Source organism: Strix aluco, chromosome 2, assembly GCF_031877795.1.
Source record: "Strix aluco isolate bStrAlu1 chromosome 2, bStrAlu1.hap1, whole genome shotgun sequence".
Classification (NCBI taxonomy): Eukaryota; Metazoa; Chordata; class Aves; order Strigiformes; family Strigidae; genus Strix; species Strix aluco.
The window spans coordinates 36,495,616-36,508,650 of NC_133932.1; the positions used below are offsets into that span (position 1 = coordinate 36,495,616).

The 13,035-nt window shown below is 37.4% G+C and overlaps 1 protein-coding gene across 7 annotated transcripts in view; it reads left to right on the forward strand.

Moving 5' to 3' along the window:
- Window positions 1–11,438, forward strand: part of TTC3 (tetratricopeptide repeat domain 3) — a 62,757-nt gene extending 51,319 nt beyond the window's left edge. For 5 of the 7 annotated variants that reach the window (XM_074814346.1, XM_074814345.1, XM_074814352.1 and 2 more), the window contains 13 exons: window positions 159–224; window positions 913–1,062; window positions 2,319–2,458; window positions 3,823–3,891; window positions 4,593–4,689; window positions 5,638–5,738; window positions 6,007–6,100; window positions 6,698–6,796; window positions 8,844–9,265; window positions 9,716–9,836; window positions 9,980–10,207; window positions 10,420–10,509; window positions 11,127–11,438. In XM_074814346.1, the coding sequence (XP_074670447.1) occupies window positions 159–224; window positions 913–1,062; window positions 2,319–2,458; window positions 3,823–3,891; window positions 4,593–4,689; window positions 5,638–5,738; window positions 6,007–6,100; window positions 6,698–6,796; window positions 8,844–9,265; window positions 9,716–9,836; window positions 9,980–10,207; window positions 10,420–10,509; window positions 11,127–11,237 (1,788 nt within the window). In that variant the 3' untranslated portion in view covers window positions 11,238–11,438. Of the gene's footprint in view, window positions 1–158; window positions 225–912; window positions 1,063–2,318; window positions 2,459–3,822; window positions 3,892–4,592; window positions 4,690–5,637; window positions 5,739–6,006; window positions 6,101–6,697; window positions 6,797–8,843; window positions 9,266–9,715; window positions 9,837–9,979; window positions 10,208–10,419; window positions 10,554–11,126 lie in introns of those variants that run through there. The other 2 variants (XM_074814350.1, XM_074814351.1) reach the window with 2 other exon arrangements.
- Window positions 11,439–13,035: the final 1,597 nt, after the last annotated feature.

Consider the following 13,035-nt stretch of genomic DNA (forward strand, 5'->3'; position numbering starts at 1 on the left):
CTAATTTCTTTTTACATTGTAGATAGACTGACTTCATAATGTAGTCGGATTTGTAAAATTATAGGTTAGGTACAAAAGCTCCAAAACGGAGCTGACCTGCTAGTTGCATGTATAAACTGGAAAGCTTTTTAATCAACTAATGATTCTTTGTATTCTAGGTAAATCATGAAGTAGCTGATAGGGAAACAAATACCTTGCCTTTTCATCCGTTTGAAATGCAGCAAGTAAGTTACCTGCATATTTGTGTAAATTTCTCATTAAGAAGGTTAAAGGAATGCCCAAAAATTTAGTAGTGAAAAGATGAAGGTTCTCTTGAAAATTACATGTTTTAACAGATTTATTTATTTTTTTTTTTAAATTTTAATTTGTTTGGTGTTGTGTGTGTGGTTTACGGTTTGGCTTTTTTTGTGGGGTGTGCGGGAGTGTTTTCCCCTCTGCTTCAGGAAACTGCACACAGGCCCACAACAAGGAGGTTTTGGAGCTTTGTTCTGTAGCTATTCAGATGTTGGAGTATGTTTTAGGGAAATCTAGTATTTCTTCTCCAAAAATATTGAGGTTTGATTTAAATATTCCATTTGGGTATAAGGACAGCTCAGACGGATGTTAATGGCAGTCTTATATCTGTAGTAGGAGATAAAAGTAGGAAAATGTGGTCTTCCAACTAGTCATGTTCCATTCATGGTCAGACCTGAATTTTCATTTCCTGAGCTGGATTGAAATTGTATTACAACTTTTTCTTAAACACGGGCCCCTCTGCCCCAACCGACCGACAAACAAAAAAACCCCCACCCCAACCACATTCAAGATTTTGAATCTCAGCTGACAGCAGACTGTTCCTTCTAGACGTCATGAATGTTCACTGTCCTGTGGTAACAGATATTAGATTGTTTCTTATAACTGATTTATTTTCAGGGAGATATTCTACGTATGGAAAAAGAGCATCAGGTATTAAAGGAACAACTTAAAGAAGCAGAGGAAAAATATGACCAGTTACAAAGCCGAAGCTCGGAGGAAATTGGTGCTTTAAAAGAGCTTCTAAAGAAAAGTGTTGAAGAGACTGAGGTAATGTTTTTATCCATGCACAGTGGGATGAACTGCAGTGGCTCACAAGATTGGTTGTAACTGATCAACAGTATTTTTGAAACTTGACTGGTAGTCCTCATTGCTGTGAAGTCTGGCTCTGCAAACCTCACAGTCCTTGTGTGTCATCTTCCTTCGAACACACTTAAACATGTGGAATATTGGTTGCTTCCATCTAGTGGATATGTATTGGTTTTGGTTCCACCCGAGCACAAAAAAGCACTACACTGCTGACTCTTTCTTCCATCTTGATATGTTAGGTTTGCTAACAAGGCTTTATTTCCTTGAAAATGTCTGGGAGCAGTAGTCCCCAAACAACACTATCAGCCTATTATCACTTTGGATTAATTTTATAGTTAAAGATGTAGATGCCACAGGCTGCCCATCTGTCCACATGAAAAGGAATTTTTCCATTTAAAAAAAAAAAAAAAAAATCAGGTGAAAGGAGAGCCATCTCTCCCCATGCCCTCTCTTTAGTAAGATGGGGCCTGTCATTCAATCTCAGTTTCATATATTTTTTTCCTTTCAATGATGTGTTGGAGTAAACTCATGTACTGCAGCTTGGGAGCTCCTGAGTTCTAGCTTCACCATTGGCTGTGAGTAGCCTGGCAAACTGTCATATAAGGCATGATGGAGTCTCACATCTGGTTTTTCTGTATGAATATTTGGTAAAAATGTGAGCTTAAAAAGTTTTGAGCTGGAAGCATGGCTGTGTGCACGGGGGATGAACTTGTCCATGGGCATTGTAGGATTTTTTAAAAAAATACTCTTTTTAGAATTCCCAATGATGCATTGATGCTGCCATGGTTTTTTTAAGCAGTTATGGCAGCCATAAGATTCACTGCTGTCTTGCTCTGTTATGAATTGTAACTTCCCAGTTGTTAGTACTGATGCAACAGTATCAGTACCGATTTTTGAGCTGGATTTTGAGTTGGATTTCAGTATGTATTTCTACATGACACTGTGGAACTAACTGGGTTTTTTCTTTTAGCTGACTGCAAAACAAGGTTGCAAGTATTCTGAAGCTGTGTAAATGAGGTGTGCAGATCACTGCAGAAAGCATTTATGAATGTTGCCAATGCTAAATACCTGAACTAAGAGTAGATTAAGCACTAGTAAAACTCTTACTGTAATTTTCACTGGCTTAGCTTTTGATCACGTGTCAGCAATCTGCTGTAACTTGCATTTGAATAAAATAGTATTTTCAGAAATAATGTTTTCTTATTTTCTGCTTTTAGGTATCAAAGAATGAACTAGATTGGTTTCATCAAGACTTAGAAATACAAGTAAAAAAATGGCAACAGGAGAAAAAAGAAAATCAAGAGAACTTAAAAGCACTAAGGAGCACAGCTAAAAAGCATACAGACACCAATGATAGGTACTAATTTTAAATACAGAGTTATATTACTTTCTCTGTGCTTTTTTTTTTAAAAGCAGCAGTAAGTACAGTTATTTCTGATAGACTATGGTAAATTTCAGTATCTACTGATTCCATGATGTATGCAGAGTGAAAACTCAAACTTATTGCCCTGATTATGTCATTCTGAAATGAGTTAAATGCAATTCTTGGATTAGAGCTGCTGTTAATAGGATCTACATACAATGTTATTTAACGTAATTAACAAATACTACTCCTTCACTATTTAAGATCTTCCCACGTTTTCCAGAATCCTTTAGATCAGCACTGCTTTTTCACTTTTCTCCTTCATGACTTATCATTGCTTTCTCAGTGTCTCCTCTGCTGCATGATGATTAGCTTTATATTTTCATTTCCATTTTCAGCCTTCCTTCTATTGTACAATCAGCCCAACCGAACTCTGGTCTGCATCTATTTTTCTTACAGGCTTTTTGTCTGTTCTGCCACACAGCCTATCTGAGGGTCATGCAGGGATGCATGTTTCCTTCTTTTCTAGTCCTGTCGCAGTTTTACTTGAATCTGAGAAATCCGTAAGAACTGCAGAACTGCATGTATCTATTGTGGGGTTTTTTTACCCATCATTCACCCTAAAACAGAAGGCTGGAGGGCTTTCCATGGAACTTAATAATATCAATGTACAGATCCCATCATGATCCTGTGTGCAGCAAACCCAGCTGTTCGCTAGGCAATGAGCTCTCCTGGCTATGGAGGAGCAAGAAGCAATTTGGGTCAACTTCTACCATAGTCAGCAGGCATCCATGAGATCATGTCACTGCTGTACTGAAAAATAAATTGTGTGTTATTTGATGAAGTATTATCAGTAGCTTTTCCCAAAACATTCCAAAGACTTTAACCTGAATGGCTGTGTAACCAGCTAGATGTTTTATTACAGTAATAGGCTGAAATATGTACATGTCTGCTTTTGTATTTTGATTTTTTTTTTGCAAGTTACAGGTAAACATTTCAAATGGCTTCTAGATAACTGATGAAACTGACTGACGTAGCAATAATTTATCCATTCAGATTTGACAATTCCTACTGTATTTTTAATGTTCTCTCTTGGTTTACAGAACTGAGAAAACTTCTGTCCTTGAATGCTGTTGTATTAGCTTTAATTTAAGTTGTTTGGGCCAAATATCTCTTGAAAAATCATCAGCCTCCTTTTATATTAGCTACTGCTTAATTAGGAATACATTTAAATGCACTTATGCTATTAAACAGCATATAAAACACACAGATTGTCACTGTGGTTATAAAGGAACATGTTATGTATTTGTTAATGAACATTTTTCAGAACAAGCTTAATAAATGTGTGATTGCTCTAGGTATTTGAAGACCATTGATGAGAAGGAAAAGCAGTATAATGTATATTTAAATACATATCTTGAGACCAGGTAAAACTCTTGTACCTTTCAGCAATATTTACATTTTTCTGTTGACTTGTCATTATTGGAGTTGTCTGCTTCACTCTGGGTAAAGGCTTAGAAAAAAATACAGACTTTAACCTGTATCTCTTATACTAAGTTAGTTTACTTATCATAAGTAAATATTATTTTCTTTTAGATATTTAGAATAATAAATAACTGGCTTTTCAACATGCTCTCATACATTTCCCTTGATTATATGATACTGTGTTTTAGAACACACGTTAGAAGATGGGTGTGGTACAGACATACTGAACTGTTGTATGTAGGTTTGGATCTTCACATGCTTATAGTCCTGAATGTACATGAGGCTATCTAAACATTTCTAAAAGTTACTCATTTGCACATAGTGTAAAGTCAAGGTTTCATTTATAGATACATTCTTTGTATATGTGATCAGGCTCAGAACTGTAATACTTGTATGACTGCAGTAGTTGAACTCCTATAAGCTTTTTAGGTTGCACAGTGAAACGCGGTTAAGAAATCCCAAGGTCCTGTCCATGGAGCCAGCAGTATGCCATACCTGAAGGCACAGGCTGTACAATGTAAATGGAGATGTGTGGCTCTGAAGAAGAGAGAATAGCTGTAGAAAACCTCTAAAACGCCATAAATTTTAAATACTACTCTGTTGCAAATGTTACTCAAATATTTAACATCTTTTTATTTCACAGTAATAAACTTGCTAATGAGAAAGTAAAATTGGAAGAGCTTATAAAAAAGAGTCAAGATGACTGCCAAGAGTGTGTGCAGAGAGCTGTTAAAGCAGAGGTACAAACAAAAAATCTTAAAACACTTTTGCTAGAGCTTGGATCATTTGCACTGATAGTAGGTGGGGAAGATGACTGGTGAAGTCTTATCTAACAGTTTACTTTTTAAATAGCATCTAAAACTTTTCATAAGAGTATATCAAAAGTGTTACTCAAATATTGAGAAGTGCTGTTCATGATGTTACCCTCCAAAACTTTGCAGATCATCAAGGTACATTATTATTATTGACCAGTATTAAAAGCCAGGATTTGGGGCATATAGTATTGCCCCAAACAAAATTCAACTAGTAATTGAGTTTCATACGTATCTCTGTCACGAATAAATTCCATTAGTAAGAATTAACCATAGGAACATAAGAAATTCCTTGTTAAAAGTAACTCATGGTTAGTGAATATACAGCTACTTCTTTATCAGGTAGAATGAGAATGCAACAACTTACTTGTGTTTCACTGAAAGGAGAAGAGTGCTGATAAATGTCAAGATTTTTTTTCTAAAACAATATGTGTTATACTGGAAATGCTTTGAATATTGTGAACAACCTTCGTTTCTTAAGGGCTTGAAGGCTGTCTTATCTGCAGTAGGATTATATAAAAAGATTAGATTGTTGGTCCACATCAGTCTTGAACTGTGCAGTATTTAAACGGCTGCCTTTAAGAGTATATGTGTGTATATATATTAAAAAAAAAAAATAGGTAGGACAAGTTCAAATGGAACATTTATGGAAGCTTTCTACTATTGGTTGAAGTGAAAGTAGCCTTTTTATCCTCCCAAAGGCCTGCCAGGGCTGTTATTTCCACTTGAAATTCCACACCGTCTGTGTGTGTGTTGTACTCTGTATCATCAAACTATTGTTTTGGATGCTTATTAAAATCTATTTTGAGGTTTTATTCCTTGTGCTACAGCAGTGCTTTTACAGCACTTTTTTTAGACAGTTACGTTTTGTTACAGATATCAGTACTCAAAAACTGGAAGGAAACTGAAGTACGCAAGGTAAATGGCATAGCTGCCAATGCAGAAGCAAATCTCAAGATGTTGAAGTCCTTCAGCAGGTATGGAGAGTTTATACCAGAAATTTCAGTAGTACTAGTTGCTAAATACAAGTAACTACTGAATGTTTAGTCACGATTATTTAACTAGACCAGTTAGTTTTAGTTTTAATTTAAAAATCAGTATTTTAACTGTTTTTAAGTTAAAATTGCTTGAAGTCTTTAACTGTGATTTAGTTGATAGGGAAAGGAACTGTTGTACTAAAACCATTGGTCTTAAGCAAAAATAATGGGAATGTTTGAGTTTAACTGAAGATCTTGAATACTTCAGCAGCTCAGCTTCAGCAGCACCTAAGTTGAAGTCACAGATTGATTCCTGGGAAATATTTATTTCAAATATAAAGAAACAACTGGAAAAAGTAGAGGTAAGTCTTAATTTCTCTGAACACGTTTTGAGTTTTGGAAATGAAAACAGAATAAATACCTTAAATAATTTTGCATTCCTTTTTTAAAACACCCAGTAGCTTGTCCTCCAAATACTGAACTGCATTTTTTTAATTACAAAAGGAATACACAGTTTTAAGTCCAGATTATTTAAGTATAGTTAAGTTACAATGAATATCTTCAATTTATAAACGAAAAAAATCTGTCCTTTATACCCTTGCTTCAAAATGGGATCCCACATTAACAAGTCTAGGTGCTTGGTTCTTTTATATTTTTTGAACTTCAGAAATCCGTACAACTTCTTTGAAAACAATAGAAAACTCTGAAAAGTTAAGATGTAAAATGTTCAGGCTGAGTTTTAAGAAACTAGAAAGGGTTTCCCAAACCCTTTCAAGCATCAATGCAAGTACTTAAATAGATATTTATGATACTAGAGCAAATGGTAGCCTTATGTCTCCATTTGAAAGGCCTGGTATCTTTGGTGGTTTGCAAAAAAGTAGTTGTGTTAATGCCATTTTAAATAAAGAGTGAGCTTTAGTTAATGCTGATGTGGAGGATCATTTGTTTTCCTTCTGCAGGCTGAGTATGAAGAAAAAATTCAGATGGTGAAAAATGGTGTACGGAACTGCCTCACTAAAATGGAAACTGTGGATCTTCCTTCTCCTCCCAGTGTCTTAGTATGTATCTTACATTTGATAGAAGTTTGTTAAAAAGTTCTTTATTTTGCATCTGCATGGCTATCCGTTACAGGACATGTATATAAAGAACTTGAATACAAAGTAATTTGGCTCTTCATATGTCCAGGTAATGTTCAGAAGGAAAAGGTGACTGCAGATGAGCGTGTTCAAGTCCAGTGAGAAGCACATTTTCAAGTCCTTTGAGAGGCTTAAGCTGTTTAAAGTTAACTTTAAAATGCTTCATGTTCTGTCTGACTTGGGACTTTCCAGTAGCATCGAATTCTACAGGGACCAGGCCCTGTTACACCAACATGTGTAACTGATTATGAATACCAAAATCAACTTCCAGTCGTATCTGTTACGAACTAGATGGAGTATAGCCATTTATGGAAATGCATCTGTAATGACTATATCCCAGATAAATGCTATTTTAAAACATTTTCTCACGGGCCAACAGTTCCACAAATGCTTCGCTCAAATCATGTCAGTTCCTTCCAAACCCTCGATTGTTCCTGGTGCGAGGACGAAGTCAGCGTAAGTCCGTGCTCCTTGAGCGGTTCGTCAGCGTGGCGGTGGGGAGACCCACGACAGTGATAAAACACTTACAGCCAAGCTCGCTGCAGCAGCGGTGCAACCAGCCTGTGTGCTGCCATTCACCGACTGTAAAACTGAAACCAGGGCACCAAGCTGGTGCCTAGTCCTGAAGAGAAATAGTGTTCAGAAACCATGGGACCTGGGACAGTTTGGAGTAAGGAAAAAATATCTCAAAATAGAGGAGATAATTGCCTCAATAAGTAAAACACAATCATAGTGCACGCACATATGAAATCCCTGAATTCACTGAAGATACCACACAACTTTTTTTATATATATTCTCTGCAGAAAGTCATGGTTTTTTTCTTTTGTTTTTGGTATAATTTAGGTTCAAGGCTCTGTTCTAATACTGTATATTTATGATTGTTACTACAGTTTTTCTGGATTTATGCAAGTAATAGTTACGCTTCTGCTCTCCTGCATACCTTTTCTTCCCCACTATTTCTAGGTATCTCTTTTCTACTTACTGGCACAGAACTGTTAAGAATATGTAGATAACTTAATAACCATCCTTAGGCTACCACCAATTTGCAGGTTGGGAAAGAGTGACTTTTTGTTCTGTATTTGGTAACTATTTTTATTGCAGTAATACAGTACTTTCAGAAGAGAGATCTGTAATTCTTTCAGCTTTGAGAGGACTTTAATAGGCAAATACTGAATCCAAATGAAAAAGATGTGATGAAAACCCTTTTTCTACCTGTTTAATGCCGTTTAATTAAACACCTTTACAGAGAAGGTAAAATACGGCTTCAAAAAGGCGGTAAAATAAAGAACACAGCACAAGAACCAGCAAATTTGACTATGAAGAAATGCAGAATTTTAGTTCTGTGTGTCAGAAAGCCACCTTCCTAGAGCAGTCAGGTTCTGAAACAAATAGGAGTCATGGGGTCAAACAACTAACCTTATTTTAAGTTCTTTCCATTTATGGAAGAGAGTCGTTAGTGCAAAAACAAGTCTTCCTGGATCATGTCAGCCTCAAGTTTTTCAAGATGATGACTATGGCTGACATGTGTTTCTGTTTAAAAAAAAATCACCCTGGATTATATATAGATTATATAATCTGTTAAAAGCAGTGAATTTTGTATTTTCAAATTGATGGCACTTATTTAAAGCAGTTCTGTTTCTACCACCCACCTCAAGCTATACTTCTGTACAACTTAGAGCTGTCCAACAGCCATGCGTTCTTTAGCAAAGCAAGAGTAAGTTAAAGGAACACTTTGCATATGTGCTGTCCTACTTAATCCCATTTCAGACAGGCTGTCTATATGTAGTACCTACTAAAGAGCACCTTTGTGCAATGTATTTACCTAGGGAAAGCAAGTTAAGATAAATTGATGTGACCTTCCAGTTCCTTAGCATGACCAAATGTGTCCTAGTTCATGTTGCAAATGCTTGAGAGTTCTGCTAAATTTACTTTAATCACTATTTTCCCTGTGAAATGTTTACTTCCTAGATAAAACAAGGCAGAACTCTAGTCAGCGATCCAGCCATTGTCATGTATTCCTCTGCAGCTGCACATCCTAATTTACTTCCTGCATTTTCAAGTTCTGAAGATCAAGGTCCAGCACATGCTTCTCCTAATACACAGGCCAGAGTTAAGCCAGCGTATGCAAATTCTAAGGCTTGTTCCGCAAGTGGCGGATCAGTGAAAACACACTCCAAACCTCTGGAAGGATCATATTCTGATAAAGTTTCAGCAACTCGTCCGTCAGGGATTTCTGGAAGTAACACTCAGAATCTCCAGCCAAACCAGAACCACCAAGATGACTCAGCTATACATCTGAGGCAGCCTGGACTTCCAAGCAACAAAGTGCTTCCAAAAGCATTTGAAAATATTATTGTGCACCTACAGAGTATATTCCCAAACTATAGCAGGTACCTGTTTTAATGAGTGTAATGTTGAGTAACAGAAGTTCTGAACATCCAGTGATAAAGTACAAAAAGAATTGATTTCTTAGTAGATGGCTTCTATTTCACGCGAATAACAATATTAGTTGTTCCCCTCCCTCCTCTCCTGTTCAGTGAGATATTCTGTAAGGGAACAGACCTGTGGTGTTGGCTTATGTGTTTTGGTTTTTTACCCCAATGAGAGCCACTAACAAGTATTTTATTGTTTGGGGTTTTTTACGATTAAGTTAGATCCTAGTTATTGAGAGGTACTGGAAGCAGGTACTTGCCACAGTTCATCTGAGACGTTAATATTTTTTAAAGGCTTTATTGCTGTGAATCAAACGTGGAAGCTACAGTCTTCTCTAATGCTGTGACCATGCTGATAACAGCCATAGTATTGCCAATCAGTAATTAAGTCTTTTTTTGTCCCTTCAGTTCAGACTTTATTAGCTTCATAAAAGATGCACAAAGAAGAAATGGGAATACATTGTCGGGTTTGAGTTTTGATGAAATTCTAAGCAGAGTGACAGAACTCATTCTGGACCAGCAAAGTAAGGTACTGTGGTTTGTGTAGTTGCTGCCTTTTCTACTGTCCATCTCTGACAGCGCGGCACAGCCCAGAAAAGAATGCAGACTTTCCTTTGCTGTCAGGCTCTGAAATACGAACTTGCTCCAAATTCTTTCCCAATACCTGTCTAGGCACCAGCTTCAACAGGGGGACCTGTGAGGTCAGCATCCTCTGCTTCACCAGCACAGACTGGAACTCTGAGGTGGGAAGTACCTGCAGAAGAAAATGTACCCAGCCTGCCCAAGGCGAGACCCACGCATAAGAATGCCTCCAGTAAAAGTCCATCTCGGCCAAACCTTCAGCCCTGGGGGAATGTTGGAGCAACACCTAAATCTAAATGGAAAAAAGTAGACTTTACAGTAAGTTCTTCACCATTTCAATGAATGTGAAGTGACTGCCGTGTACTACTTATAAGACATGAAATAATCAAAGTATTGCTGGAAAAAATAATTGACTTGTTCATTTTGTGTACAAAAACATAAATATACTTAGATAAAATTAGTAACTTCATTACCTTATTAGAACTTGCTGATTAGTTGTTGCTAGCTTTCAAATAACATTTTATCGACAGGCCTCCAGCGATGATCCCTGCACAATATGTCATGATGAGCTAAGCAGAGACTTGTGTGAACTAGAATGTGGCCATCGTTTTCACAGAGAAGTAAGGATTTTTGTTCTTATCAATTAGATGCGAATATTTACAAACTCTGTTCAGTTATGCTGTTGTTCCACTTTCCAGAAGCAACCCTCCCCTCCCTTACCCTTCAGTGCTTAAAGAACAGTGCAATTTTCTCTTCTGTACTTTGTACACCAAGACTTGCTATATATGGTCTTACTGGGTCAGAAAGTTTCCAGTTTTAGATTTTTAACTAAAATGATAATTCATTTAAGCTTATTCTTTGGAGAGTAAATTTGGTAGTCAAGTCAGATTTGTTTGCAGCATACTTGCAGAATGGGCTGTCACTATAAACCCTGCATTTGCCACCTGAAGGCAGTTGCACCTATAACTTCATGTAGTAAGAAGGTCAGGATTATGTTAAATAGCCTGATATTTCTGTCGGCGACTTTTTCCTGTTACCTTATTTGTTTACTGCTGTTATGTTATTGCAGAATAGGTGCAAGTGTAAATTGGTCAGCACAGCACCACAATTGAAGTTTTCTAACTGCAAATTTTAGTAACATAGAACATGTTGGAAAAGTTATTAGTGACAATTGACATACTTAAGCTGAACTCTTTATACCAGACTTGGTTTCCTCACCATCTTCCTGTTGTTGCAGTGCATTAGAACATGGCTTAAGCAGCACTCCAGTACCTGCCCAATCTGCCGTGGTCATGCTCTGTTACCTGAAGACTTTCCTGAGCTCCCTGCACGGAACAAATATGCCTAAACCTTCTTTTATTTGAACACATTGTAGTAAGACACAAAGTTGCTGCAGAATAACCACCTTGGTAAGGAACAGAAACATAATGCCTAGGAAGAGACAGAACCCTGGTTTTAGGGAGTATGGTAGTAGAACTCAGACTGATTCGGTATTTAACGGAGCATTAAGCTCTTAAGACGCTGGTACTGCTGTGGCACCTGCAGAACCACATCAGCATACTCCGAGATCCAGCACTTCTGGTTGCTGCCTAAACATGTGAAGCCAGTGTAGTTCGGAGGCCAGCAGCACACAAATCTGGTTGGGTTTTTTGGCCAAGGGATATTGAAACTACTCTATCTGCTTTTCTCAAAGGATGGTGCCTAATTCCTGTTATGAGGGGTTTCCTTCAGAGCTTACACCATGCTGAAAATAAATTCTCATATCAAACAAGTAGGTGACCTGAATGATAGATGAGCAGAATTTAGAAGAGCCAAGGCATTACCTTCCTCTGGCATAAACAACTACAGTTTAACTGCAGGATTCAAATTGGGCTTGTTGTGGTCATTATGAACGCAGTTCATATAATTGCAGCTCTCTGCTCTGCATAAATCCATAGCTAATAATTCAAATCGTTTAAATAATGATTTTTTAGTAATATTTTAAAGCAAGAATTTTTAAGTATTCATGTGATTGTGTATCAAGTTGGAATACTGTGGCTCAACTCTTTAATCTCAAAATGTGGTTTGAACTTCCCTCATTGAAGAGATGATTTGTTTAATTACAAGATTTTTATTTTTTAATGAAGCAACACTGCATCTGTATTCTGTGCATGAATGTTCATCAACAGCATGAGGTACAGAATACAAACAGCTGAAAGAATGGTTATCTTACTGCTTTAAAAGGCTGAGCTTGCCTGAGTACCTCCCTCAGTAAAATTTGTCTCAAACAGCCAAAAGACCAGGACTAGAGAGTGTACAGCTTAACTGCTTTGAAAATAGAGTGTGACTATTGTTTGGATAGAAGCAGTATTAAACTGATTATATGAGACTAAGGTAGGTAAGTCTAGGGCTCATTTGTTCCCCTATGTGAGTATATATCCTCCAGATGAAATTCTAAACTCTTTGTGATTAATAATCAGTATATTAATTGTCACTTGGATCAAAAATAAAATTACTACTGCAGCTGATGTGGGTTTTTTGTGTAATATTTTTGCTGAGACTAAGTTGTTGGTGAGTACTCTACTCTCTGCTAAAGAGCTGAGGTGTCTTGCTGCCTGAAGAATGGGGTACTGTGCTGCTCAGCATTCCAGCACTTACATCCTTTCCAGCTCTCGCTATTTTTGTGAGTTGGGGGATACATACATCTTAGCTTTTCACAAAAGCTGCTCAAGTCCTTGGCACTCAGGCCACTTTTCCAGAGTAGAGGTATCCTTGAGCTGCTCAAGCCATGGCAAAGCACATGGACAGTGTGCCTTGAGGTAATAATGGCTGTGGGAACTGGTATTTACATGCTTCTTATCAGCTTGCCCTTTCCCACCTTTCAAAGGAAACCTTAGAGCAGGCAGCTCCCCCCTGGCCTGTGACTGTATGCGGTGAGGGGCAGCTGCTCTGGGTGCTGGCCCTGAGATGGGATCAACCCCAGTCCCTTGGTCCAAGTAAGTGCCACTTTGAGCAGCAGGTGGCACTCATAACATCATGTAGACTCAAATGAGTATCTTTAGTTTTCCAAAAATGATCCTGTACACATTCATGATCTTAGAGAGTACTCACTTCCAGTACATAGCTTTTTTTTTTTTCCCCCACAAGACTGTTATAAGACATTGAAA